Source organism: Camelina sativa, chromosome 17 (genome assembly GCF_000633955.1).
Source record: "Camelina sativa cultivar DH55 chromosome 17, Cs, whole genome shotgun sequence".
Taxonomy (NCBI): domain Eukaryota; kingdom Viridiplantae; phylum Streptophyta; class Magnoliopsida; order Brassicales; family Brassicaceae; genus Camelina; species Camelina sativa.
Genome location: NC_025701.1, coordinates 3,216,786 through 3,242,058, shown reverse-complemented (window position 1 = coordinate 3,242,058; position 25,273 = coordinate 3,216,786). Strand labels below are relative to the sequence as shown.

The window sequence follows — 25,273 nt, the reverse complement described above, 5'->3', positions numbered from 1 at the left end:
AAAAGATTTCAAGTTTCAACTAATTGGATACAATTAACTGGTGAGTCACGCAAAGATCTCCTTCTCTTTCATATCATTACTGAAAAGGAAAACATAAAGAAAGTTGGAGAAATTAGTTAGAAAGAAAGCAGGAGCAAAGGCACGTAAAATTTGTTATATATAGAATAAGAGAGATATAAAAGAGGATAAACCAAACGTTTTATCAGCAACACAAGAATTCAGCTCAATCAAAATTTGAATCTTCATTCATCTTTCTCCGCAAGACATAGCTAGCTAGATAGCACAAGAAAATGAAGATATCATCAATTGGATGCGTCTTTCTTCTTATCTTCATCTCTATCACAATTGTCTCCAGTTCAATAGATCTAGGAGAAGTTGGTAATAAGCTAGCTTTGTTATTGTTCTTTTCATTCCATAAATGTTTATCAGTATAATATATACTATTAAACATCTCACATTGCAAATAAGTTGAAACACACTTACGTTTATAAAGATTATAGTCCGCTCCGTGAATGTTAGTTGGTTCTGACTTACTGGAAAACATATATACAGAGGACGAAGAACAGTTTAATTACGAGAAGAATGGAGAGAAGGGGCCAGAGAATTGGGGAAGACTAAAGCCAGAGTGGGCAATGTGTGGAAAAGGCAACATGCAGTCTCCGATTGATCTTACGGACAAAAGAGTCTTGGTTGATCATAATCTTGGATACCTTCGTAGCCAGTATTTACCTTCAAATGCTACCATTAAGAACAGAGGCCATGATATTATGGTAAATCAACTACATTAGCTTTTTCAACATATATACATTCTTGGACCATAGTATATAATAAGTTTTTGTGGTGGTTAAATGTGGCAGTTGAAATTTGAAGGAGGAAATGCAGGTTCGGGTATCACTATTAATGGTACTGAATATAAACTTCAACAGATTCATTGGCACTCCCCTTCCGAACACACTATCAATGGCAAAAGGTACCTCTACTCGTGATTTGTTAATTATATTCTAGCATATCTTTGGTATTTTAATGATAAAAACGGATGATTAGGGGGGAAAGCATAATAAAATTTTGGCTAAGTTTTTCATTTGAATTTTTAGTGAGATATGAGTATAGCATGCATGCAAAGATTGAATAATGCACATAATAGGTTTATTCTTGAGGAGCACATGGTTCATCAGAGCAAAGATGGACGCATCGCTGTTGTCGCTTTCTTTTACAAATTGGGAAGACCTGACTTTTTTCTCCTTTCGGTATATTGCAATCTCAACCTTCCTACATAACATAGTCTTTATATATATATTCAACAAAATTACTACTAATTATTTATACTTTTGGAAAAATAAATTAATCCAGTATATTTATTCTTTAGTTGGAAAGATACTTGATGAGGATAACTGATACGCATGAAGCCGAGGAATTTGTCGGGATGATTCATCCTAGAACATTCGATTTTGAATCAAGACATTATTATAGATATCTCGGATCACTTACAACTCCACCATGTTCTGAAAATGTTACGTGGACGATTTCCAAAGAGGTAATTACATTATCCATAGAGGTTAATGGATATTATAATGCTTACCTCATAATTAGTTTTTCTAATATATGTCCAAAACTTTCCAGATGAGGACTGTGTCATTAAAACAATTGATCTTGCTTCGAGTGACTGTACACGATGTGAGTGTCTCTAATCTTTTAAACTTCTACCGTTAAGCAAGTGTTCTAACCTTGGTTATATATAGAAAATGTGACAATGTAATATATCTTGGATTCTTGTGTGAGCAATATGTATTCTAATTTATAAGAAGTTGTAAGTCTGATACATCTTTTTTTGTTGTTGTTGTTGTTGCAGCAATCTAATACAAATGCTAGACCGTTACAGCGTAAGAATCAACGTCCGGTGACACTTTACAAACCAACATGGCATATTAACCATCTGAAGTCTCCTACCTAAATATTTAAGTTTGGCTATATACTCTTTGTAATAGATAACTTGCTTTATATATTGGATCCATTGAAATTAGAAATATTGATGGTAATGAATAAACTGAGCAGATTTATTGATTAATCCAAATGATCAATGATAGTGTATTTTGAAGAACCAAGAGTGTGATAAAGCAGCTCATATCGTTGCTCGACACACATATACCATATATCTAGTACGTACCATGGTTATCTAATTCAGTTCTGCAGTGGTTAGAGTCGTATGCAATATGTATTTCGAGTTCCAACGTCAAGGTGATAACCAATTATGAATACGAATGGAAAAACGTACAACAGATTTTTTATCTTTGGCATAACCACTTTCACTTTCCATAGAAATTATATATGTATGTACAATTTAAAAAAAAAAAAAATTTACGCTAATAGTTTGTATTGAAAATTTTTGTATATTTGGAAACACAGTTTTATTTTATTTTACATGTTTCTATTATTAAATATTTTTCTTTTTGTAATAACAATAATTTTAATTTGTTTTTTTTTTGGGGTCGAACAACACTAATTTTAATTTAATTAATCTCAGAAATCACTTAATGACTTAAAGACACGGAAATAAGCATATGAGGAGCCTTATATTCGCTCAGTCGAGAAAACCACGCCGGTGCGAGCAAAAGTTTCGTTCCGTACCGAATTCTGCAAAAATCCCAATTCTCATCACCTTCTTCTTCTTCCAAACTCAATTTCCAGAAACCCTTAAACACCGTTGAAGATTGCATGGCCCGAAGAAGCGCTTCATCGAGACATTAAGTTGTTGCTGGAATTCGTAATTTCCCACTTTTTTTCCGTCGCGTTACACTCTCGGAATCGGAGATTTGTAGAGGAAACCACAAAGCTCGTCGAAGCGATAGATTCTGATCACCCCTCTCTTTCCCGAAGGAGGGACGCTTCTTTCCCTCTTTTAGGTATTTTTTTTTTTTTTGTTTTCGGGGTGGGATTGTCGAATCGGTGAATTGAGGGTTTCGGGTCTCGAGATTACGGTTTAGGGTTGTTCAGGAGACTCTCATTTAACTTTGGGAAGCGTATTAGGAACACACTGGTTTGGCATATATAGGAAATAGGTCTGATTTGAAAGTTTTTTTTCGCCGGATTTTGTAGACAATGCTGAAGAAAGATGAAAAGAATAGTACGGCGAAGAGAACCATTTACACCAGATCCGTAGCAGCTTCAACTCCTGCCTCGGTTGAACAAGAAACCCCTGGTTTGAGGAGGTCGACGCGGGGAATGCCAACTAAACAGCCAATAACTCCACCTTCTGCTACTAGAAAGTCAGAGAGACTGGCTCCCTCAGTATCGAAAAAGTCTGCTGGAATGGAGAAGAAACACACTACACCGAGTCCTCTGCGAAGGTCTGATAGGGGAAAAAATGTAGTACCTGCCTCACAGAGTTCCAAAGGATCAGATAATTCTAGCCGGAAGGTAGAAACTTCACTGAATATTCAGCAGAGCAAGGAAATAAAGGAAAAGAATGTAGAAGAGTCGACAAATGAGATCAAGAAACGAGAACCTACAATGTCAGCCCGAAGTTTCAGGGCTTTGTTTAGAAGGCCTAATAATAAATCCGAGGCACTAGTTGATGCTTCCAATGACGAGGAACTAGTAGTTGTTGGTTGTTCGCGTCGCGTACCTGCAAGCAATGATGATGCTGAGAATATGGTGCTTGATGCATCCGCCACGGTTGAAACTAAGGATGGAAACGCTATAGGTTCACCGTCAAAGAATTCAGAAAATCAGAAGCTTCTTATCAGTAAAACTAGCTTAGTATTGCCTTTAGAAAGCAAGAAAGACAGTACAGAAATTGAGCTGGATGCATGTGCCATTGCTTCAAATGGAGATGACCGCATTTTGAGTTCTGATGGGGTAATTCCACCTCAATCTGCGTGCGATGATGCTGCTGCTCAAGACGGTAACACAGATTGTCTACCACAATCTTCTCAAGACGGCACTGATTCTCCTTTGATATCAAGTAGGGACGCAGAAAAGTTGACGCTTGATGCATCCACCATGGTCGAAACTGAGGATGGGAACGCCATAGGTTCATCATCAAAGAATTCAGAAACACAAAAGCTTCTTTTTAAAGATGCATCCAGCTTAGAAATGGACATAGGCCTCTCTTTGAAAAGGAAGAGAAGCACTGCAGAAATTGAGCTGGATGCATGTGCCATTGTTGCAAATGGAGATGATCGCGTTATGAGTCCCGAGGTGGTAATTCCATCTTCATCTGGGTGCAAAAATGATGATCGACCAGAAATGTGCAACACATGTGGAAAACGGCAAAAGTAAGAATTTTTGAGTGTTGTCTGTCTATCAAACTGATCTGGCAATTGCTTCTACCATAGATGAATGTTGCACAGATGTGTTTGTTGCTTCTGTTAGTGTTGTTAATAATATATGTTTTAGATTCTAATTTAAATTGTACAAATTTTTTGTAGGGTCAACAGTGATTTTGAAAATCTGAGTGGTTGCTCCTGCATTACCCAGCCAGTTGACGAATCTGATCACGCCACACAGGTTTGTTTCTGATTGTTTTCTTTTAGATACCCGTTAAACAGTGGTCTGTTTAATAGTTAAATTTACTTATCTTTTTACTTGTATTTGCATTGGATTAGGATATGGAGGAAAACGAACCAGCTGTGAGCAGAGACTATGAGGAGAACAGGCAAATGCAACATGGTAAATCAAGTGATCCCAAATTGTATTCATCGATGTACCCAGAGTATTGGGTTCCGGTGCAGCTATCAGATGTACAGCTGGAGCAATACTGTCGGACTCTCTTCTCCAAATCTTTATCTCTTTCTTCGCTGTCGAAGATTGATCTTGGAGCTCTCGAAGAAACTCTCAGTTCTGTAAGGAAAGTAAGTTACTTTGAGTTAAAAACAAAACTTATGCTTCAATGTGCTTGTGCATTAAATACCCAGTTAACACTGATTATAAGATAAAAAGAGAGCAATATACATATAAATTAGGTGTTTACTGCATTGCTACCAACAAATATATTCTGTGTTTCATGCTCATAAGAAGTTGTTGCATATGTGTTATGCATTTCTGTTCGATGTTTGGTAGGAAAAAGGTTTTGGTCCTTGTTTTCTGGTTTTTCAAAACCTATAGAACTCGAAATGCCGACTAGCACTAGACAGTTTGAGGTTGCCTAGATATGCAACTACTGTCGGTCTGCATCACATTTTCTCAGAGTCTCTTTCTGCATGTTAATGTGTGATATATTAAAACCTTCTTCGTTTGTTCGCAAACTTGTTGACAGACCTGTGACCACCCGTATGTTATGGATGCATCTTTGAAACAACTGCTCACCAAGAATCTGGGGGTTCATGAAATCCTGGATGTAGAGATTCAAGCAAGCGGGAAACTTCACCTCCTTGATGCAATGCTTACTCATATAAAAACGAACGGTTTAAAAGCAGTTGTCTTCTACCAGGTGAATTTCTATTACTAACGAGTGTGGATAGTCTCTGTTTGTCATGGATAACGTCACTTGGTGCATTCTCAATATATATGCATTTACATTTAACAATGAAATTATGTCTTGTATTGAAATTTGTGTGAGGTGAACCGGTGAAGTATGCTTTCTGTTATGTGATGATAAATTGTAAAGTAGCTTCAGTAACCAGCCTGCATTTTGATATATGCTTGACTGAAATTTTTCTTCTCCTCTTCCTCTCTTTGTTGTTATCTGTTCCTCATATATGATTGAAATACAGTTTTTTATTTGGTTCAACAGGCAACACAAAGCCCTGAGGGGCTTCTGCTTGGTAATATTCTCGAAGATTTTGTGGCTCATAGATTTGGTCAAAAATGTTATGAGCATGGGATTTATTCCTCAAAGAAGAACGCCATAAACAATTTCAACAAGGAGAGTCAATGCTGTATTCTGCTGTTGGAAACACGTGCGTGCAGTCAAGCCATTAAACTCTTGCGGGCTGATGCATTAATTCTTTTCGGAAGCAGCTTGAATCCATTGCATGATGTTAAGCACTTAGAGAAGATAAAAATCGAGTCATGTTCTGAAAGAACTAAGATATTCCGGTTGTACTCAGTATGTACAGTTGAAGAAAAGGCCCTGATTCTGGCTAGGCAAAATAAGGGGCAAAATAAGCGGCAACATAAGGCTGTAGAGAACCTAAACCGTCCTCTCACGCATGCACTGCTCATGTGGGGGGCTTCATATTTATTTGATAAGCTGGATCATTTTCACGGCGGTGAAACCCCAGATTCAAGAGTTTCATTTGAACAATCTATTATGAACGGTGTGGTTCGTGAATTTTCGTCCGTACTTTCTTCCAAAGATGGAGAAGAAAATGGAGGCAAGCTGTGTCTACTTTGGGAAGCCAAGCATGATCAGGGAGCTTACAGCAGTGATTCTACTCTACTTGGTGAAAAACATATCAGTTTGTCAGATGAAGATAGTCCTAATATATTTTGGACAAAGCTGTTCGAGGGAAAGAATCCTATGTGGAAGTACCCGTCAGATACTCCCCAAAGAAATCGGAAGAGAGTTCAATATTTTGAGGGCTCTGCAGAGAAACTTGACAATGGCGGAAATACAAAGAAGCGAAAGAAGTCTTTGGAAGTCTTTGGAAACTTGACGATGGCGGGCGATGTCACTGATGTCCCAGTAGATAATGATGAAAAAAAAGCCTCTGGGAAGGATCTCACGGGTAAAATAGTTCAATTCCTGCTCATATATCTAGAATTTTGCAACTACTTTGCTGATTCTCTTTCCTACAGGGGCTTTGGGGTCGCCAAAAGTCATAGCACTCCCGTCATCGTGTAAATCTACATCTGGTACTGATGGTACATTGGATGAAAATGATGCTTTTGGCTTGTATTCTGTGGGCTTTCATATCTCTGGAATCCCAGAGGATATGTTATTGGGTCATGATTGGAAAAAAATACCGCGTGAATCACAGAGGAAGCTCCATGCTGATTTAAAGTCAGAAATGGCAAAACTTTGCCAAGTTTTGCATCTTTCAGTAAGTGCCTTTCTTCACCTCCATAACTTATTTTAGCTTTTGCATATGCATATACTGTGTGTTGTAACTGGAATTGTTAACTGATTTCATGTTACAGCCAGACGTGAAATTCTTAATGTTCAACTATATTGTATTTATTTATCATATCTGGGTTCGTTTGTTATTAATTGAGTACTGCTGCACAAAACAGTAGGTAGTTAATGTGCCTCTTGTCGGTCATTGTTTGTTGAAGCAAAGAAAAACTTTTTTCTACCTTGCATAATCTATTCATAACAGATATTGATATATATAATAACCTTAGGCCTCTGTACCTGGCTGATCAAAGGCATTTCAATTTTTATCTGTTTGCTGTTGGTATAGAAATGATACATTGACCAATGCGATTCGTTTTGTTTACTGTACATATTTTTCTGTTTTCAGGAAGCATGCACAAGCATGGTTGAAAGATTTCTTGAATATGTTATTGATAACCACCGAATCTATGAAGAGCCAGCCACCATATTGCAGGCATTCCAGATAGCCCTGGTATGCTAGCATTTACTTTGATAGTTTATGCATTGTTTCCTTCATCATCTGCCTCTGTATTAAATTTGCTCATTCTGAGGCGTCACTTTCTTTGTGGGATTGCATTAGTTTTATCTTTCTAATTATAGGATAAATTATCCACTATTGCTCGAATTATGCAAGCTACTAATGTCTAATTAAACATCTGCTCTTATAGACCTCAAAGTACGGCCTTCAATTGCTGACATAATTTATGAATAGGTCACATACTGAATACATTGTTAAAATTGCATTTTCAGAGTTGGATTGCAGCTTTGTTGGTAAAGGAAAAGCTTAGTCACAAAGAATCTTTGGTCCGTGCAAAATCTGAATTAGCTTTCTATTGCTCAAGAGTAGAGGTAAATTATATATTTACGATATTGTCCTGCATGAAGAGTCTGTTCTTGGAGCGCACACAAGGTTTGCAGTGTGATTGCTTTGGTACTACTTCTAGCCAGTCAATGGTTCATACAAAACAAGTGAATGAAAGTCTCTCAGGGGCTACAGTGCGTCAGGGAAAGAACAATATAAAGTCGATGCGTAGCTCAGAGGGTGAAGAATGCACGACTGAGAAGAGATGTAGTCATTATAGCACTTTAACAAAAGATGTTAACGAGACTATTAAAGACATAAAAAAGAAATGCAAAAGGCAACTGCAAAAGCTTGGACAAGAGCACGAGGAAAAAAAGGTGGAGCTGTTAAATATGCATGCAGACAAGAAGAAAAAACTTGAAACTAGGAAAAATTTGGAAGCAGCAGTAATTCGTATTACCCGTTCACGGACAAGCACCCAAGCGGATGATCTCAAGCGGCTGGAACATGATTTTGAAAGAAAGTTTGATGAAATCAATACTGAGAAAACTGAATGCCTTCAAAGTCTGGAGCAAATGCACGAGGCTGCAAAGAAGAAGTTGGCTGAGGATGAAGCATGTTGGATTAGTCGGATAAAGAACTGGGCACAAGCTGAATTAAAAATTTGTGCTCTCATTAAAAGTGGCAACAAGCATTTTAGTGAAATATGCTCATCAAGCACTTCACAAAATGCTTGTGATGTACAAACTTGCAATGATGCCAACGTCGAAGCTACTTACGCTGATACGAATTGCATGGCTTCCAAGGGAAATCAAGTACAGGAAGCAGAAAACACATTAGGAACCATGTCGGGTGGCACAAATCAACAAGTTCCTGAAATGGTGGTTTTAAGAAATGATGAGGCGATGGATGTCTTAACCTTGTCTCGTGAGCAGCCTACAGAAAATGTGGCTACAAAGAGCCAGTCCAGTGAGCAGGCTTCTTTCACTGTGCCTGAGATATTGATTCCTGCTGGCTGTCAAGAAGAATTTGCGGCTTTGAACGTGCATCTGTCAGAATACCAGAATTGTGACAGAATAACATCAGCGGCACCAGATGAAGATGTTTCGACAAGGGTGCCAGAGGTATCCCAGTCACTAGCAAATCTTTCAAAATCTGCCTCCCCCGAGGCTTCCTTGAATAGAGATGAGGCTTTGGTTACTCCTGAAAATAATAGAACAGATCATGTGGATACTGATGCTGATAACATTTTGGACCAGCAGAATACGGAAACTTACTCTCTTGACAAGGAGATTCATGACGAGGTTGCGTTGCCTAAGCCACACCCTGCGCCTGTGGTAGAGACTAGGGGTGCTACTGAATCTGATCAGGTACTTACTGGCCCTGTAGGATACTCGATTCTTTGTTCATTTAATCTCTTTAATGCTCATTTTTGTTAGCGATCAGATGCTGTTTGTCTTATTGAATTCACTTTTCTGGACAGGATGGTCAAGATATATCTTCACCAGATGGAAAGCAACCTGAACCAACAGCAAACACTCAGGGCCAAAATATTGAAGAAGCAATTGAGCCCCAGTCTATTGAGCCAGAAACTGCAGAGGCTACTGATTATGCTGCATCCAATCAGGTCCTTGTTGAGACTACTTTTTCTTTTGCTGGTTTAAAGTTATCAATCTGTGTAATGTTCATTCAGAATTTCCCGTGTTGAAAAAGAGCTGGGAAATGTGGTTAGTGATCAGGTCACATTTTTTAATATAAAATTGACTCTGTGGACAGGCTGATCGAGTTACATGTCCTTTGCCATCTTCACCAGCTGGAAATCAGCCTGTGCCAGAAGCAAACATTGAGGGTCAAAATATCAACACATCATCAGCTGAGCCCCACATAGCTGGTCCAGATGCAGTAGAGAGTGGTCATTATGCAATATCAGATCAGGTACGTATTGCCTTAACAAAAGATAATCGCTTTTGCTGTTCAAAAGGCTTACATCTTTGTAATGCAGGAAACAATGGTTGCTCAGGATGCGTGTTCTCTGCCATCTACATTGGTTGGAGCAAACATTCAGGGCCAAAATATCACAACAGTGACTCAACTTTCCACAGATGAATTAGATGCAGTAGAAACTGGTGGAATTCCTGTATCAGATCAGGTATCTGCCTCTGCTTGAAGACTCTCTCTTTTTTATTGGTTTAAAGCACTATGCCTTTGTAATGTTCGTTGTCATTTTACTGTAAGAAACAGAGCAGGCAGTGGGTAATAATCAGGTGTTAATTTCGCTTGTGAACTTGATTTTCCTGGATAGGGTGCTCGGGATGCATCTCCTCGGCCATTACCTTTGCCTGGAATTCACCCTGACGCAGAAGTTAACATTGAAGGCCTAAATAACACAACAGTGGCTGAATCTCACACATCTGGGTCAAATGCATGTGAAATGGAAATAGCAGAAGCTGGTCCCCAAGTAGAACGGTCAACCCTTACAAGTCAGTTACTGCCCTTTTCATTTAAGTATCGCCTAGATTAACTTAGGTGTTTGCCAGACTGCTAATAGCGTGATGCCTGTGTGCAGATCTTGTCCATGAAGGTGGTGTGGAGCCTTCAGCAGGTGTAACAGCTCCTGTTCCATCATTTCTTAGCAATGTTATGGGACAGAGTGCCGCTCAACCTGTTCCTCAAGTACCATTCCCTGTGTACAACGACCCATTTCTGCATGAGTTGGAGAAGCTGGGGAGAGAATCAGAGAACTCAAAGAAGATTTACGAAGAAAAGGTTAGATGTCCGCAATTTTACCTCTAGTTTTGGTTTCTTTTTTTTCTCACTGTTCATTGACCCTCAGTTGCCTGTGAGCAGAAATCAGTCTTAAAATCTGAACTCGAGAGGAAGATGGCTGAATTACGAGCAGAGTTTCAACGAAGATTCCAGGAGGTAGAAGCTGAGCATAACACCAAAACGGCGGAGATAGAGACAAATAAAAATCTTGTTATAATGAACAAACTGTTGGCGAATGCGTTCTTGTCCAAATGTACCGAGAAGAAGACATCTCCCTCAGCAGCTCCAAGGGGTAAGTGTTCTTCGAAAAGTAGAGCAAATTGGTTTTAAATACAAGGAGATGAAGTCATAGTAGCACATTTTCTGCAGGTAGAATTCAGCAGCTAGCACAGAGAGTGAGCACGCAGAGAAATTACACTGCTCCTGCTCTGCCTCCGGCTCCTGCTGCTGGACCTCTGCAGCTTCAGGCATCGTCATATCCTTCTCCAGCTCCGGCTCAGACTCCTTTGCAGACTCACGCATCTTTGTGTCCTTCTTCAGTCTCTCGTCCATCAGGGCGTCCTCTGAATTCCGCGGTCTGCACAATGCCTCAGCCAAGACAGCCTCTGATATCCAACACAACTCCAACTCTGTCAGCTTCTCCTGCAACTAATCAAGTTGCCAATGCAAGTCTACGCCCCTCTTCTGCACCACACCTCAACTCATATAGGCCATCCTCTTCAATTCCTGGCTCCACAGCTACTCCAACCTCAGCGCCGCCTCCTCAAGCTTTAACATATACAGGTATGTTAATTCAGCAGCAGCAGCAAGAACAACAACCACAACAGGGATTGAGCCGTGGATTGCAGGGGAACGGGAATGTGGTTTGTCTTTCGGATGATGAGTGATGTAAATGGAGAGATGTTTTAGAGTCTAGTTGTTGATTTAGAGAGAAGTTAAAAAAAAAAATGTCTGTATATATAATAATTAGGTTACCTTATGATAAATATCGAAGTGTATTGTTTTTGATGCGACTTTTGTAGATGCAATTAATCTAATCAAATTGAGTAAGTCACTAACCGACTCCGGTTCGGTACAGTCTTGGTGAATCTCTCATGGATCACAACATACAATAGAAAAATGTTTAAATAAAAAGTCGTATAAAGAAACAAANAGTAGAGCAAATTGGTTTTAAATACAAGGAGATGAAGTCATAGTAGCACATTTTCTGCAGGTAGAATTCAGCAGCTAGCACAGAGAGTGAGCACGCAGAGAAATTACACTGCTCCTGCTCTGCCTCCGGCTCCTGCTGCTGGACCTCTGCAGCTTCAGGCATCGTCATATCCTTCTCCAGCTCCGGCTCAGACTCCTTTGCAGACTCACGCATCTTTGTGTCCTTCTTCAGTCTCTCGTCCATCAGGGCGTCCTCTGAATTCCGCGGTCTGCACAATGCCTCAGCCAAGACAGCCTCTGATATCCAACACAACTCCAACTCTGTCAGCTTCTCCTGCAACTAATCAAGTTGCCAATGCAAGTCTACGCCCCTCTTCTGCACCACACCTCAACTCATATAGGCCATCCTCTTCAATTCCTGGCTCCACAGCTACTCCAACCTCAGCGCCGCCTCCTCAAGCTTTAACATATACAGGTATGTTAATTCAGCAGCAGCAGCAAGAACAACAACCACAACAGGGATTGAGCCGTGGATTGCAGGGGAACGGGAATGTGGTTTGTCTTTCGGATGATGAGTGATGTAAATGGAGAGATGTTTTAGAGTCTAGTTGTTGATTTAGAGAGAAGTTAAAAAAAAAAATGTCTGTATATATAATAATTAGGTTACCTTATGATAAATATCGAAGTGTATTGTTTTTGATGCGACTTTTGTAGATGCAATTAATCTAATCAAATTGAGTAAGTCACTAACCGACTCCGGTTCGGTACAGTCTTGGTGAATCTCTCATGGATCACAACATACAATAGAAAAATGTTTAAATAAAAAGTCGTATAAAGAAACAAAAAAACTAAGGGGGTGTTATTGGATTGAGGATTTTAATAGATTTTAATTAACCCAGGACATTAGTGGATTTAAAAGTCTAATGCATTAGACTTTATAATACATATAAGGTGGATTTGAAAGTCATTGATAATGTATTTTTGGTGATTGTTATGGATTTTTTAAAAAGTTATTGTTAGAAAAAAATATATATATATCCATAAACTGTGCTATACACCAAAATTATATTAAATTAATAACACCCAGACTTTTACACATGTCATAGAAAACTTGAATTAAACTGTATTTGTTTTCAATCCAGATTTTTGGTGTAATTAAAGAACCCAGATGTCATGAACCCAGAAAAAAAAAATTAAAGAATACAAAAAAACACAGATCTGATGAATAAGTGTGATTATATACAAAGGGTTTGAGGAGGAAGAAACAGAGATTGAACCCAGAAAAAAAAAGTGTGATTATATCATAAACCAAAAAAAAAAGTTATAGATCATGAACCCAGAAAAAAAAGTTAAAGAACACAAAAAAAAAATTCTCAAAAATAATACATATCTGATGAATAAGTGTGATTATATAAAAGGATAGAGAAAAAAATCAAACAATAATATGTCAAAGGCTAGAGATCCATCAAAAGAGAGGAGAAGAAAATGAAATGATTGAGAAAAGTGTGGTATTGTATTTGTTCATATTTTAGAAGCAAAGTACGTTGAAATCCAAAATCACACAAAATCCCGTAGATATTGAATAACACTAGATTTTAATGGATTTTTAAAAATACCCACATGATTGTTAAATACATCAAACTCCTTTAAAAACCACAATCCAATAACACCCCCTAAAATTGAGAAAGTAAAGGAAAAAGAGAGTTGACGTGTCGTTTACTAAGAAAGGATTTGAATTGAACAATTCGCTTTCTTCCTCTATATGGTAACCGCTCCCTTCTTCGTCTTATTCTTCTTTATAGTCTCTCTCTGATCAGATCATCTTTACTTCACAAAGATTAGAACTTTGGAAAGCAAAACAATGGAGAGCCCCAACGACTTGTGAGAAACGAAACCGGATCTGGACTCCAACGACTCTCTCAGTAATCTTGTCGAAACCCTCGATCCTTCATCTCCTTCTTCCAGCGATGCCTCAAGATCATCCGTTGACTCCACTCGACCCGATTCTTCACGCCCTCACTCTTCTCCTTTCTCCCGTTTCTCTAAGGTTCTCTCTCTCTCTTATATGATCTAAAGATCCAACCTTTTCTTATGTGGGTGATGATGCGGTTTAATTAATTTTGTGTTGATCCATCAATTCTCTCCTTATGGGTTTACCGATTAGGGTTTGGTTTATGATATAATCGTCGTTTTTATCATCTATAGCCGAATGGGTTTTTAGGTTTAAGATTGTGTGTGAATTGTGATTAGAGATTGTTTTCTTTGAGAATTTGCAGGGGAGGTGCGCGATCTGCTTGTATGAGATTAGGAAGGAAGACGGGAAGGCTATATTTACTGCAGAGTGTTCTCACTCCTTCCATTTCGATTGTATAACCTCCAACGTGAAACACGGAAACAGGATTTGCCCTTTGTGCAGAGTTCAGTGGAAGCAAGTCCCTTTGTGTGATGTTGACTCTCTCACTACTACCTCTCTGCCTCAAAGAGGTTTTGAAGATGATGAGCCTTTACCTCACGGAGAGACTCAATTCCAGAGTGATCATGCTGCTCATCGTTCCGATCATCATCAAGCCCTCCAGATTAAACTCTTCCCTGAAGTGTCTGCGCTGGCGAAACCGGTTACTCGTAGTGATTTTGCTGTTCTGGTTCATCTTAAGGCTGAGGGTGTGAGTGATGATGCTAGGCGCGCTCGTGCTCCTTTGGATCTCATTACTGTACTTGATGTAAGTGGGAGCATGGAAGGAGTCAAAATGGAGCTCATGAAACACGCTATTGGTTTTGTGATTCAGAATCTTGGTGAGACTGATAGGCTCTCTGTAATTTCCTTCTCCTCCACGGCTCGTCGACTATTCCCTCTTAGACTGATGTCTGAGACAGGGAAGCAAGCGGCGATGGAGGCTGTTAACTCCTTGGTTGCTGGCGGCGGGACAAATATTGCAGAAGGGCTCAAGATTGGTGCAAGAGTCATTGAGGATAGGCGGTGGAAGAACCCTGTTTCTGGAATGATGCTTTTGTCCGACGGACAGGACAACTTTACTCTTTCTCATTCCAGGGTTCATCTCAGAGCAGATTACGAGTCTTTGCTTCCGAGTTCTTGCCGGATCCCTATTCATACCTTTGGGTTTGGCTCAGATCATGATGCTGAGCTAATGCACACGATTTCAGCAGTCTCTAGTGGCACGTTTTCGTTCATCGAAACAGAGACTGTGATTCAGGATGCTTTTGCGCAATGTATTGGAGGGCTTCTCAGCGTTGTGATTCTTGAACAAGTTGTTGAAATCGAATGCGTTCACGAGCATGGTATCAAAATATCTTCCATAAAGGCAGGAAGCTATAGAAGCCACATAGCATCTGATGCAAGAACTGCCACAATCGATGTTGGAGACATGTACGCAGAAGAAGAAAGGGACTTCCTAGTGATTCTTGGAATTCCGTGCTGCGACAATAATGGGTCTGCTGATTGTGAATCTGTGTCGTTGCTGAAGGTTAGATGCGTCTTCAAAGATCCTGTTACGAAAGAGATAGTCCGTGTGGAATCTGAAGAATTAAGCATCCAAAGGCCAATGAAGCTAACAGGAGAAGAAGTGGTGTCCATAGAGGTTGACAGGCAATTAAACAGGTTCCTTGTTTCACAAGCTATGTCAGAAGCTAGGGTTTTAGCGGATGGAGGTGACCTGACTGCAGCAATTGGAATCCTTAGAAACCGTGAGAGAGAATTATCAGAGACACCGTCTGCTCGATCGAGTGATAGGCTTTGTCAATCACTGACCTCCGAGTTGAATGCGTTGCAAGAAAGGATGACGAGCAGGAGGATGTACAGAACATCAGGGCGAGCTTACGCCTTCTCGAGCATGAGCTCGCATTCGGCTCAAAGGGCAACGGCTCGTGGAGACTCGACCCAGGGTTTAAGCCCGGTACAGGCTTATCAGACGTCTTCAATGGCTCGTATGGTGACTCGTTCTCAGCAACTGGTGTTCAAAAGCCCTAACGCATCCCCTGCTCGTGGAGGCCAAAGCTGAATTTGACAGAAAGAATAATAAATTGGGGTTTGTGCATGATTGTTGCTTTTGATTTTAATTTGGTTTGGTGGTGTGAAGACAGAAGTTGGGTTAGTTCTGTCTGAACCGGGGACATGGTTTCTAATGGTTTTTCTTAACCAACAATATGATACTGGTTATCTTTCATATAAAAGAACATATTATCTTTGCTACAAATTTAAGTTGTCTCAAGCATATTTCCAATGCATAAACAGGCTTAACTACTAGAGTCCATCCTCCCAGGTCACTTCCACTAAGTTTCAATGCCTTGTCTCTCGCACCTTCTCCCCAAAAACTAAATGAAGAGAGGACTCTTGAGGATACCTTTTTTAAAGTCTCTGGGAACAGCGATACGCGCGATCTTTCCGCATGAAGCGAATTGCTTTCTCAACGCGAGCATGAGAGGATACTGATCTTGATGAACCCTAGTGTCATATCCCTCTACGGAAATCGTGCTAGTCCGTTTTTCACCCTTCAATTCCAGCGGTTTCTGACCTTTGATGGCGGATTCGTCCATGGTTGATTTCACAAGAAACGGCTGCTAACAAGGATTTTTGTAGATGTAGGGATTTAGGATTGAACAAGGTCCAAAAATCATTAGTAAAAGGGTAAATTTGATTCGATCAAAATTTGTTACAATTTTTTTTTGGGTTTAATCTAATTTATACACGTATAAATTGGTTGGTAAAAGTTTACTTTTATCAACAACTGTATAAATTAATTAGTTAATATATTCTCCTTTTTTTTGGGATAAAATGTGAAGTTAAATTCGTAAAAATCCTTTTACTTGATTGTAAAATTTCCAAAATTTATAGGAAGCTAGGTCGGTCTATATTGTATATATATAGTGTGGTCCATAGACCAAAAAGCAATACATTCGACATAATATTTTTTTTTTAACTCATCCTAAAACTAGGGTTTCTTCACAAATATGAACTCATCAGGAAGCGAAAACATGGAGAAGGAAACTCAACGCGGAAATCAAAGCTCGAACAGACCCGATGCTTCTTCTCCTCCCCCACCGTCTTCTCCTTCCTCTTCCATTAAGGTTCTCTCTCTGACAACTCTCTCTAATATACAATTACTTTTATGAGGTGATATGAATTTATTACAATTTTATAGTCGAATTGGGTTTATCATCTCTTACCTTATTAGAGTAAAGGTTATCTTTTGTCACAAATTAGGGTTAGGTTTTAAGATTTTCAAAAGATTGTGTGTTAGTGTTAATTAGGTTTTCAGATTTCGAATTAAGAGACTTATTTTACATCTTTTAATATTGCAGAGCACATGTGCGATTTGCTTGGATGAGATTAAAAAGGACGACGGGAAGGCTCTATTTACTGCAGAGTGCTCTCACACGTTTCATTTTGATTGTATAACCACAAACGTGAAACACGGAAACAGGATTTGCCCTTTATGCAGAGTTCAATGGACACAGGTCCCTTTGTTTCAAGGTTACCACCCTGTCCCTCGCTTTCCGGCGGCTCAAGTGGGTTTTGAAGATGATGAGGCTTTACCTCAGGGAGAGACACAAATCCAGAGTGCTTCTCAACGTTCAGATCATCCAGCCGTAGAGATTAAACTCTTCCCTGAAGTCTCTGCACTGGCCAAACCGGTCAGTCGTGGCGATTTTGCTGCTCTGGTTCATCTTAAGGCTGAGGGTGTGAGCGATGATGAAAGGCGCACTCGTGCTCCCTTGGACCTCATTGCGGTTCTTGATGTGAGTGGTAGCATGAACGGAGTAAAGTTACAGCTTATGAAAACGGCAATGGGTTTTGTGATTCAGAATCTTGGTGAGACTGATAGGCTCTCTGTAATTTCCTTCTCCTCCATGGCTCGTCGACTATTCCCTCTTAGACTGATGTCTGATACGGGGAAGCAAGCGGCGATGCAAGCTGTTAACTCCTTGGCTGCTACAGGCGGGACAAACATTGCAGAGGGGCTCAAGATTGGTGCAAGAGTCATTGAGGGTAGGCGGTGGAAGAACCCTGTTTCTGGAATGATTCTTTTGTCCGACGGACAGGACAATCATACTCTTTCTCATTCCAGGCGCCATCTGAGAGTGAGAGCTGATTACGAGTCTTTGCTTCCGAGTTCTTGCCGGATCCCAATTCATACCTTTGGATTTGGCTCAGATCACGATGCTCAGCTAATGCACACAATTTCAGCAGTCTCTAGAGGCACGTTTTCGTTCATCGAAGCAGAGGATGTGATTCAGGATGCTTTTGCGCAGTGTATCGGAGGGCTTCTCAGCGTAGTGATTCTTGAACAAGCTGTTGAAATCGAATGCGTTCACGAGCAGGGCCTGAAAATATCATCTATAAAAGCAGGAAGCTACAGGAGCCGCATTGCATCAGATGGGAGAAGCGCCACGATCGATGTTGGAGACATGTACGCAGAAGAACAAAGGGACTTCGTGGTGATTCTTGGAATCCCCTGCTGCGACAATGCATCATCTGAATCCGAATCTATGTCGTTGCTGAAGGTCAGATGCGTCTACAAAGATCCTGTTACGGAAGGGATAGTCCGCGTGGAAGCTGGAGAACTAAGCATCCAAAGGCCAATGGAGCTAAATAAAAATTTTTTTTTATTTTTTTTTTTCATTCTTTTTCTTAAATCACCTGAGAAAAATAAAGACAAAAAAACAATCAAATCTTTCTTCTTCTTCTTCCCCTCAGTGTTTTTTTATTCACTAAACTGAATCTCTCTCACAACGTAATCAGAGTCAGAGAGAAGGGACTCAAAAACCCCTAATCTCTCAGAGTTTTTGAATACCTTTCAAATCTCCGTAAGTATCATCATCTCATTCTCCTCCTTTTTATTGATTTTTTTTGTTTTTGGGGTATCTCTTTGGTGTTTTGATATTCGATAATCGTCTGTGTATTTGATCCGGTCTTGTCTTAAGTAAATCTTGAATCTCTAGTAACACAATAAATCATATAGACATATGTCCATTACTACACCGACATTTTTTTTTTTTTTTTTTAATCTTCTTCTGTAATTATTATAGCCTTTGTTGTCGGTTTCAACTATTCAAAATTTTTTGGTTGAGCAGTGTGAATAGCTACTTTAATGTTTTGATATGATATATTATTATTAACTTGAGAGATTCCGACGGTTATGCTTTCCAAAATCAATTTAGGTCAATGATTTTTTAAAAAAAATTTTGATTTCTTTCCTCTTAATTTCTGTCTGTCTCTCTAACCTTATGGTTTAGTAGTAGTAATCATCATCGTCGGTTCTTGAAGGGTTTCTTGTGTCCTCCTTCCTTCTTTAAGGGATTGAATTTTATTTTGGCAGTATATATATATATTTGGAGAGATTTTGCAAATTCCGATGGGGACTATGCACCGGAGGTATATTTTTATTTCCTGGCTGTTTTTCATGTAATCAATGAGTTTTTTTTTTTTTTTGGTTTTGAATATTACTTAAAAAAGGTTCTATCTTTTTTGTTTTTTTTTGTTTTGTAGCGGTGCTCCTAGAAGAAATGAAAATGCAAAGCTTATCATAACGACAATTTTAGGAATGGTGTTTGGTTTTTTTATTGGTATCACATTACCTTCAGGTTCCTTTAGAAAGGTATAATGAGCTTTGGGATCAATACTTCTATCTTCCTCTTTTCACCAGTTAGTTGATCGATCTGTTCTTTTTGTATTCTGCAGATTAGCTTACCCTCAGGCCTTATGTCATCTTTTGATGTAGCCATGTCAGATGGGAAACTGTTTTCTGGTGGCAGATCACCTGAAGATTTTGGTTCTAGACAGTTTCCTAAGGTAACCATCTCTCTGCGCTGACTTAACATGCTAGATTTGAAGATAGATAATACATATCATCATTTTCTGTTTCTATGTTTCCAGATATATGTTCCAACTAATCCGCATGGTGCAGAACTACTTCCTCCAGGAATTATTGTGGCAGAAACTGACTTTTACTTGCGCAGATTATGGGGTGAACCTAGTGAAGTAAGTTCTACGGTCTTATTGATGTACAATTAGCTTAGTCTGACTATATAGTGTGATTGAGATGTATAAGAAAAAGTGTTAACTGTTAACCTCTACAGGATTTGAAGAAGAAACCAAAGTATCTCGTAACTTTCACAGTTGGGTTTGAGCAGAGGAACAATATTAATGCAGCTGTTAAGAAGGTATTGCAATTTCCCAGTTTCCCCCTCATGTTGTCAGTATTATATGGTTCATTGTTTCGATGGACACTAAGATTTGTGTGTTTCATCATCATTCCTTCAGTTTTCTGAAGATTTCCAAATCCTACTATTCCATTATGACGGCCGGACAACTGAATGGGACCAGTTTGAGTGGTCTAAAAAAGCGATACATATCAGTGCAAAAAAACAAACAAAATGGTAAGAAAACTGATGCAGGTCAGCACGATATACTCCATTCTTCAGGCAGTCGTGAAAATTTGTTTTATAAAACCCTCAGCTAGTTTCTGTTTATCTTTTGGCAGGTGGTATGCAAAGAGATTTTTGCATCCTGATGTTGTCTCAGCTTATGAGTATATATTTATATGGGATGAAGATCTTGGAGTCGAGCACTTCAATGCAGAGAGGTGAATTACTTGTCTTGAATTGTGGTTATACATCAATGACAATATTTACATTTTGTATTGTTTACTATCAGGTACATTGCGTTAGTTAAGAAGCATGGTTTGGAGATTTCTCAACCAGGCTTAGAGCCAAACAACGGACTTACATGGGAAATGACAAAGAGGAGAGGTGACCAAGATGTCCACAAGTATGAGCTTTCTTTCTCTCTCTCTCTCTTTTACCTTTCCTTTGCATTCAAATTCTCTCTAATATTTTTGAGTGGTGAACAGAGAAACAAAAGAAAAACCAGGATGGTGCAGTGATCCACATTTACCTCCATGTGCTGCGTAAGTCTATGTACACTCTTTCTCTCTCTTTCTTTGCCTAGCCTACTATATAGTGCTTATATCATTTTCACAGGTGTGTTTTCCCACTTGCAGGTTTGTTGAGATTATGGCACCGGTATTTTCTAGAGAAGCATGGCGATGTGTATGGCATATGATTCAGGTTTTTGTTTTAACTATAAGATCTTTGGTCACTGTTTTGACAATCAGACATCGTATGCATATGACTAGAAAATGTGGCATTTATGAATCTACTTTTGTTTCTGATTAAGTTATCACAACGAGTCTGTCTCGTCTTCAGGACCATCAGTTGGTGGCTTTAAAACACCTTGTTTGTTTCTGATGCAGAATGATCTTGTTCATGGATGGGGTCTTGATTTTGCTCTGAGACGATGCGTTGAGGTTATTTACTAACCTCTCTGCTTCCTATGTAAATCATTTGGGTGCTTTGCTTATCTCACGGGCTCTCCTTGTTAAGTCTCCATCTGTATGTGTTTCTCTTCCATTTTCAGCCTGCTCATGAGAAGATAGGTGTGGTAGATTCACAATGGATTATCCATCAAGTGATTCCTTCCCTTGGTAGTCAGGTGAATTTACTTTTTATCACTGAGCAGTGAATAAATTTTGCTCTTATATCTCTGAATGATCTCTTGACTCAATAATGAAACTTGACAGGGTGAGTCGGAAAAGGGGAAATCTCCATGGCAGGGGGTAAATAGTTAGCCCACATTATTACACTTACTAATAGAAACCTGCTTCTTTGCCCTCTAGACAATCTCAGTGTGTGTGTGTTTTCCCCGGTTTCAGGTGAGAGAGAGATGCAGAAACGAATGGACGATGTTCCAGGACCGCGTAGCAGAAGCAGATAAAGCGTATATGGAACAACACAAAGTAAAAGAATAATTGGAGCCTCTACTTACTCTGTCTCTGTAAATGAAGCTTTTCGTTTCCATGACAAGTGAGTGTGAGGAGAGAGTTCTCTTAGTTTAAAACTTCTCAGATATATATATAGCTTATATAATATTGTCTTGTTCACTGATCATGAAACTAGTAATGATATTTTCTTGGTTAGATGCAAATATATCTCTTGAGGACATTTCCAGATAGGATCACAATACACATGAACACAAATACAACACCAACTATTTTTTCCCAACACAAGAGTACCACAACAGAAGACCAAAAAGGTAAAGAAAAAAAAAGAAGAAGAAGCAGTATCATGTCAAAAGAGTTTCCTTTGGAATCCTGGATCGATGTTTCTTGATAACTTGGTAAGCTTCATGGGAGCTCCAGGGCAAGGCGCAGAGAGAGGTGTGTGAGAACCACAACCAGATTCCTCTATTTGGAGAGAGAGAGCAATACTAAAGATGTTTTGATACAAAGAGTCGAAGATTTCTTCATCGGAACAAGTAGTAGGAGAATCATCAATCCTCATTTGATCATTGTAGTGGTCACATAGTGGAGATACTGCAATGATTCCACTGTCTCCTCCATTAGTGATGGGAGTTAGGGGTTCCGCGTAAGCTGGTGTTTCTTCGATGGAGTTTTTGTCTCCCGAGTCCATAGTGTTACAATTACTGGGCAAAACAGTAAAAAGCATACATAAACAATTAGACAAAGCCCATTGCATTTGTAAACACATTGCAAGAATTGAATTGACGCATATCGTGATTGCCATAAACAAAAGAAAATCTAATCAGAATGACTAAGAAGAGATTGTAGGACAAATTAGATGATACGAAATCATTTGGAATTTATGGTACTTCTCTCTTTCGAAAGTGAGGATACTTCAAAAAGGATTCAAAGAAGAAGAAAAATCCACCATACCTTTTGACTCGTGAGGTNTTTTTTTTTTTTTTTTTTTTTTTTTTTTTTTTTGCTCTGGCAGCAAAAATCTTTTGTTTATCTTTGGGCCTTTTTTAGGGATTTTAATTTACAATCTTGAGAAATACTGTATTAGGTAAATCAGTTTTGGGCCATGAAATCATCAGACCCAACTTTATTAATATCTCAGACCTTCTTTGAAATCTTAAATTTAGTTTTCGTCATTTGGCTTTTATATTGTTTACAACAATTGTTTTCGTATCTAGCTTTGATCAAATCACCATCTTTGATGTTTTTTTTTTCTTGTGCGACGTCACCACCTTTTACAAAAAAATAGGCATATGAATATGTTTTAAAAATAAAGAAAACTTTATGTGACTTTTCTATATAATGATATTTACGATGTATAAATTCTTATAAAGTTACATATTATTTTAGGATATTTCACTTCCAATGGTAAGAATTACTAATATATGAATAAATCTAACATAATACTAATGTAATAATTAGCTCGCTATTTATAGGAAACTTGTGGAGGTAATATCTATCTCTAAAGGAAATTTATATTTTTTTATTGATTTAAATACAGATTTACTGACATTTCTAGTGATGCAAATAACAGGGCAACAAATTTTATATAACAGATATTATATCTTGACAGATTAAAACAAAACATGTCATCGCAAACCGAATGAAGCGATCAAGATTTGAAAGGAGACATCATTAGACATGAACCTACAACATTTTTTTATAGACTTTAGGCCATATCACATTAATGTCAGGGTTGAACTCTCAACCTCAACGGAAAACTTTAATGTTCACAACAATCTGTCACCAATCTCAACGGAAAACTTTAATTAATGTGCAAAACTCTCAACGGAATTGAAGTATTGACATAAAAATTCATATATATTCTGCATTTGTAATTTGATAAAAATACACAATCTTATGCAAAAACTTGGCTAATGTGACGTACATGTCACCACAAGCAACTATAGAAGGCTAAAGACGCTACGAAAAAGCCAATAGAAGCGAAGAACAAAAAGGTTAGTCCTAGGAAAATTACCATCTTCTTATGTCCAAAAAAAAGTTACCATGTTCTCTAATAAAAACATCTTTGACCATACTTTAAAATATTAAATCCCTATTAAAAGATACTAAACCAGCACTGCTGGTCAAACCCTAATCGTATCAAAAAGGAAAGTGCATTTTTCAAACGGATTTAATTCTCTGGTGCTCCTATACCAGCATCACCTCCACTTATTCTCACTACCCCTTCTTTAATGAAATGACGAAACTATCCTCTAACAATTTTGAAAAGAAAATGGGAAAACGTCCTGGTTCCCCATGAGAACTATGATATCGTACCAGATGGAGCCCGATCTTTACCCCCGTCCCAGATGGCTCTCATGAAATTCTTCTCAATCTATATACCCATATATCGGGATGTTATCGGTTTAAAGAGTGAACCGATACGATACCGTTCATACCAAATAGAAAACCAAAAATAAAACCTGACTGATGTTAATAATCCGACCCGAGACGATACATCTATAACACATCTATAACTCCATTAAAATCCCCAAATCCTCAAACCCTAAAAGCATAAAATTCTTAAATCGATCTTTGCAACCATGAGTACCGTTTCTGGAGGTTCGAGTGGTTCATCAAATGTTCGACAAAGAGGATTCGTCGTTGGCGTGCCTAAGAGATGCTGGTGTGGGGAACACATCGTGGCAAAGAATTCCAAATCCGAGCCTAATCCTTCTCGGAGATACTTTCGATGTCGAGAAGCAGCAGCAAAGAAGGTACTATGTTATGCTTTGTTTGATGTAGACATCGACCTAATCCAAATCCGAGCCTAATCCTTCTCATCAATTTTCATTGTATTCTATGATATAATGTTAGCTTGTGAACGATAACCACATCTTTAAGTGGGTCGATGAGGCATTGTTGGACGAGGTAGCAACATTGGGTGTTCAATTTGAGAGAGTAAAAGAAGAGATGAAAGAGCGTACAATAGAGACATTGCAAGAACAGAAGCTGAAATTTGAGAAGATGCAAATGGAGTTCGAAAAAGAGCTTTGTGAGAGGGTTGAAGAAGTTTTGTTGGAAGCAAAAGCTGAATTGCAATGTAGGATGAATAAGAGTATAATTGTATGTGTTTTCGGTTTTATGATCTTGTTTGCTCTGTTTAAGCTTGTATGATGAGCTATTGTAAACTATTGTTCGGTTGTAATCTATTGTTGTTCGGTTGTATGCTCTGCTTTATGCTCTTGTTTGTTTTGGTGTTGAGTGTGAACTCCTGTTGGTGTTGCTATTGCATTTAATAAGATAAGACATTCCACATTTCATAAAAGGCAGAACATGATGAACACATGTTCTGAAAACAAGCAGAATGATAACGTTTTGAAATCATGTTCTCAACATGATCACAGACCAAAAACATAACCCTACTAGTCTATTCGACCAAAATACAGATCCAACTAGTCTCTTAAACCAAAAAACAGACCCCTACTACCATAATCTTCAATATTCAGGCTTGTGAAAGTCCTCCACCACCTTGAGATAGTCCTCCACCACCCTGAACAACTTCTCCTCCACCAGATTGAGAAAGTCCACCACCATCTTGAGAAAGTCCACCACCTTGAACAACTTCTCCTCCACCACCCTGAGAAGCCTGAAAAACCGCAAATTTCAAAANTTTAATGAAATGACGAAACTACCCTCTAACAATTTTGAAAAGAAAATTGAACGTACAACTACATCCAG

The 25,273-nt window shown here is 38.7% G+C and overlaps 7 protein-coding genes and 1 pseudogene across 10 annotated transcripts; 7 read left to right on the top strand and 1 right to left on the bottom strand.

The window, feature by feature from the left end:
• Window positions 205-2,073, top strand: LOC104754987 (alpha carbonic anhydrase 5-like). Its single transcript, XM_010477295.1, has 7 exons — window positions 205-378; window positions 553-770; window positions 858-970; window positions 1,145-1,247; window positions 1,367-1,534; window positions 1,621-1,674; window positions 1,850-2,073. Exons 1-7 carry the CDS (start codon window positions 291-293, stop codon window positions 1,949-1,951), a joined length of 846 nt encoding a protein of 281 aa, XP_010475597.1. The 5' UTR covers window positions 205-290; the 3' UTR covers window positions 1,952-2,073.
• On the top strand, window positions 2,552-11,654 carry LOC104754986 (helicase protein MOM1-like). Of its 3 annotated transcripts, XM_010477294.2 has the most exons (17): window positions 2,552-2,877; window positions 3,094-4,274; window positions 4,428-4,506; window positions 4,605-4,850; window positions 5,255-5,428; window positions 5,732-6,668; window positions 6,739-6,983; window positions 7,404-7,508; window positions 7,787-8,962; window positions 9,101-9,208; window positions 9,322-9,465; window positions 9,615-9,773; window positions 9,841-9,987; window positions 10,141-10,318; window positions 10,405-10,604; window positions 10,686-10,896; window positions 10,974-11,654. In XM_010477294.2, the coding sequence occupies exons 2-17, from the start codon at window positions 3,097-3,099 to the stop codon at window positions 11,489-11,491; spliced, it is 5,805 nt and encodes a 1,934-aa protein (XP_010475596.1). In that variant the 5' UTR covers window positions 2,552-2,877; window positions 3,094-3,096; the 3' UTR covers window positions 11,492-11,654. The 3 variants fall into 3 exon arrangements, with proteins under 3 accessions (XP_010475596.1, XP_010475595.1, XP_010475594.1); XM_010477293.2 differs by having other exon boundaries at window positions 6,760-6,983; window positions 7,787-9,208; XM_010477292.2 differs by having other exon boundaries at window positions 7,787-9,208.
• LOC104759114 (helicase protein MOM1-like) lies at window positions 11,497-12,498 on the top strand. Its single transcript, XM_010482083.2, has 3 exons — window positions 11,497-11,506; window positions 11,627-11,687; window positions 11,804-12,498. Exons 1-3 carry the CDS (start codon window positions 11,497-11,499, stop codon window positions 12,333-12,335), a joined length of 603 nt encoding a protein of 200 aa, XP_010480385.1. The 3' UTR covers window positions 12,336-12,498.
• LOC104754985 lies at window positions 13,618-16,203 on the top strand (annotated as a pseudogene).
• On the top strand, window positions 16,684-18,514 carry LOC104754983. The gene is made up of 2 exons (XM_010477289.1): window positions 16,684-16,838; window positions 17,073-18,514. Exons 1-2 carry the CDS (start codon window positions 16,722-16,724, stop codon window positions 18,489-18,491), a joined length of 1,536 nt encoding a protein of 511 aa, XP_010475591.1. The 5' UTR covers window positions 16,684-16,721; the 3' UTR covers window positions 18,492-18,514.
• Window positions 18,482-21,854, top strand: LOC104754984. 2 transcript variants are annotated; one of them, XR_762172.2, is made up of 16 exons: window positions 18,482-18,578; window positions 19,091-19,146; window positions 19,261-19,369; window positions 19,453-19,563; window positions 19,648-19,752; window positions 19,851-19,934; window positions 20,035-20,150; window positions 20,255-20,356; window positions 20,428-20,541; window positions 20,624-20,680; window positions 20,774-20,840; window positions 21,026-21,079; window positions 21,190-21,264; window positions 21,353-21,388; window positions 21,485-21,635; window positions 21,750-21,854. XR_762172.2 is itself a non-coding variant. In XM_010477290.2 (15 exons), exons 2-15 carry the CDS (start codon window positions 19,127-19,129, stop codon window positions 21,578-21,580), a joined length of 1,146 nt encoding a protein of 381 aa, XP_010475592.1. In that variant the 5' UTR covers window positions 18,482-18,578; window positions 19,091-19,126; the 3' UTR covers window positions 21,581-21,748. The 2 variants fall into 2 exon arrangements, 1 of the variants encoding a protein (XP_010475592.1); XM_010477290.2 differs by lacking the exon at window positions 21,750-21,854 and having other exon boundaries at window positions 21,485-21,748.
• Window positions 21,746-22,490, bottom strand: LOC109129827. Its single transcript, XM_019238653.1, has 2 exons — window positions 22,441-22,490; window positions 21,746-22,254 (listed from the first exon to the last, which is right to left on the bottom strand). The coding sequence occupies exon 2, from the start codon at window positions 22,239-22,241 to the stop codon at window positions 21,900-21,902; it is 342 nt and encodes a 113-aa protein (XP_019094198.1). The 5' UTR covers window positions 22,242-22,254; window positions 22,441-22,490; the 3' UTR covers window positions 21,746-21,899.
• Window positions 23,842-25,114, top strand: LOC104754981 (uncharacterized protein At4g04775-like). The gene is made up of 2 exons (XM_010477288.2): window positions 23,842-24,309; window positions 24,410-25,114. Exons 1-2 carry the CDS (start codon window positions 24,136-24,138, stop codon window positions 24,707-24,709), a joined length of 474 nt encoding a protein of 157 aa, XP_010475590.1. The 5' UTR covers window positions 23,842-24,135; the 3' UTR covers window positions 24,710-25,114.

What these genes read in the sequence shown, in the direction of transcription:
- LOC104754987 (XM_010477295.1), top strand. Translation starts at nt 291, where the DNA reads ATGAAGATATCATCAATTGGATGCGTCTTTCTTCTTATCTTCATCTCT. An exon ending in ACAGAGGCCATGATATTATG is followed by an intron (nt 771 to 857) that starts GTAAATCAACTA and finishes TAAATGTGGCAG; the next exon opens with TTGAAATTTGAAGGAGGAAA. An exon ending in TTCGAGTGACTGTACACGAT is followed by an intron (nt 1,675 to 1,849) that starts GTGAGTGTCTCT and finishes TTGTTGTTGCAG; the next exon opens with CAATCTAATACAAATGCTAG.
- LOC104754986 (XM_010477292.2), top strand. Translation starts at nt 3,097, where the DNA reads ATGCTGAAGAAAGATGAAAAGAATAGTACGGCGAAGAGAACCATTTAC. An exon ending in GTGCTACTGAATCTGATCAG is followed by an intron (nt 9,209 to 9,321) that starts GTACTTACTGGC and finishes TTTTCTGGACAG; the next exon opens with GATGGTCAAGATATATCTTC. An exon ending in ATTATGCTGCATCCAATCAG is followed by an intron (nt 9,466 to 9,614) that starts GTCCTTGTTGAG and finishes CTCTGTGGACAG; the next exon opens with GCTGATCGAGTTACATGTCC.
- LOC104759114 (XM_010482083.2), top strand. An exon ending in TCCGGTTCGGTACAGTCTTG is followed by an intron (nt 11,688 to 11,803) that starts GTGAATCTCTCA and finishes AAGTCATAGTAG; the next exon opens with CACATTTTCTGCAGGTAGAA.
- LOC104754983 (XM_010477289.1), top strand. Translation starts at nt 16,722, where the DNA reads ATGAACTCATCAGGAAGCGAAAACATGGAGAAGGAAACTCAACGCGGA. An exon ending in CTCCTTCCTCTTCCATTAAG is followed by an intron (nt 16,839 to 17,072) that starts GTTCTCTCTCTG and finishes TTAATATTGCAG; the next exon opens with AGCACATGTGCGATTTGCTT.
- LOC104754984 (XM_010477290.2), top strand. Translation starts at nt 19,127, where the DNA reads ATGGGGACTATGCACCGGAG. An exon ending in TATGGGGTGAACCTAGTGAA is followed by an intron (nt 19,753 to 19,850) that starts GTAAGTTCTACG and finishes TAACCTCTACAG; the next exon opens with GATTTGAAGAAGAAACCAAA. An exon ending in TTCCTTCCCTTGGTAGTCAG is followed by an intron (nt 21,265 to 21,352) that starts GTGAATTTACTT and finishes GAAACTTGACAG; the next exon opens with GGTGAGTCGGAAAAGGGGAA.
- LOC109129827 (XM_019238653.1), bottom strand. Translation starts at nt 22,241, where the DNA reads ATGGACTCGGGAGACAAAAACTCCATCGAAGAAACACCAGCTTACGCG.
- LOC104754981 (XM_010477288.2), top strand. Translation starts at nt 24,136, where the DNA reads ATGAGTACCGTTTCTGGAGGTTCGAGTGGTTCATCAAATGTTCGACAA. An exon ending in GAGAAGCAGCAGCAAAGAAG is followed by an intron (nt 24,310 to 24,409) that starts GTACTATGTTAT and finishes ATATAATGTTAG; the next exon opens with CTTGTGAACGATAACCACAT.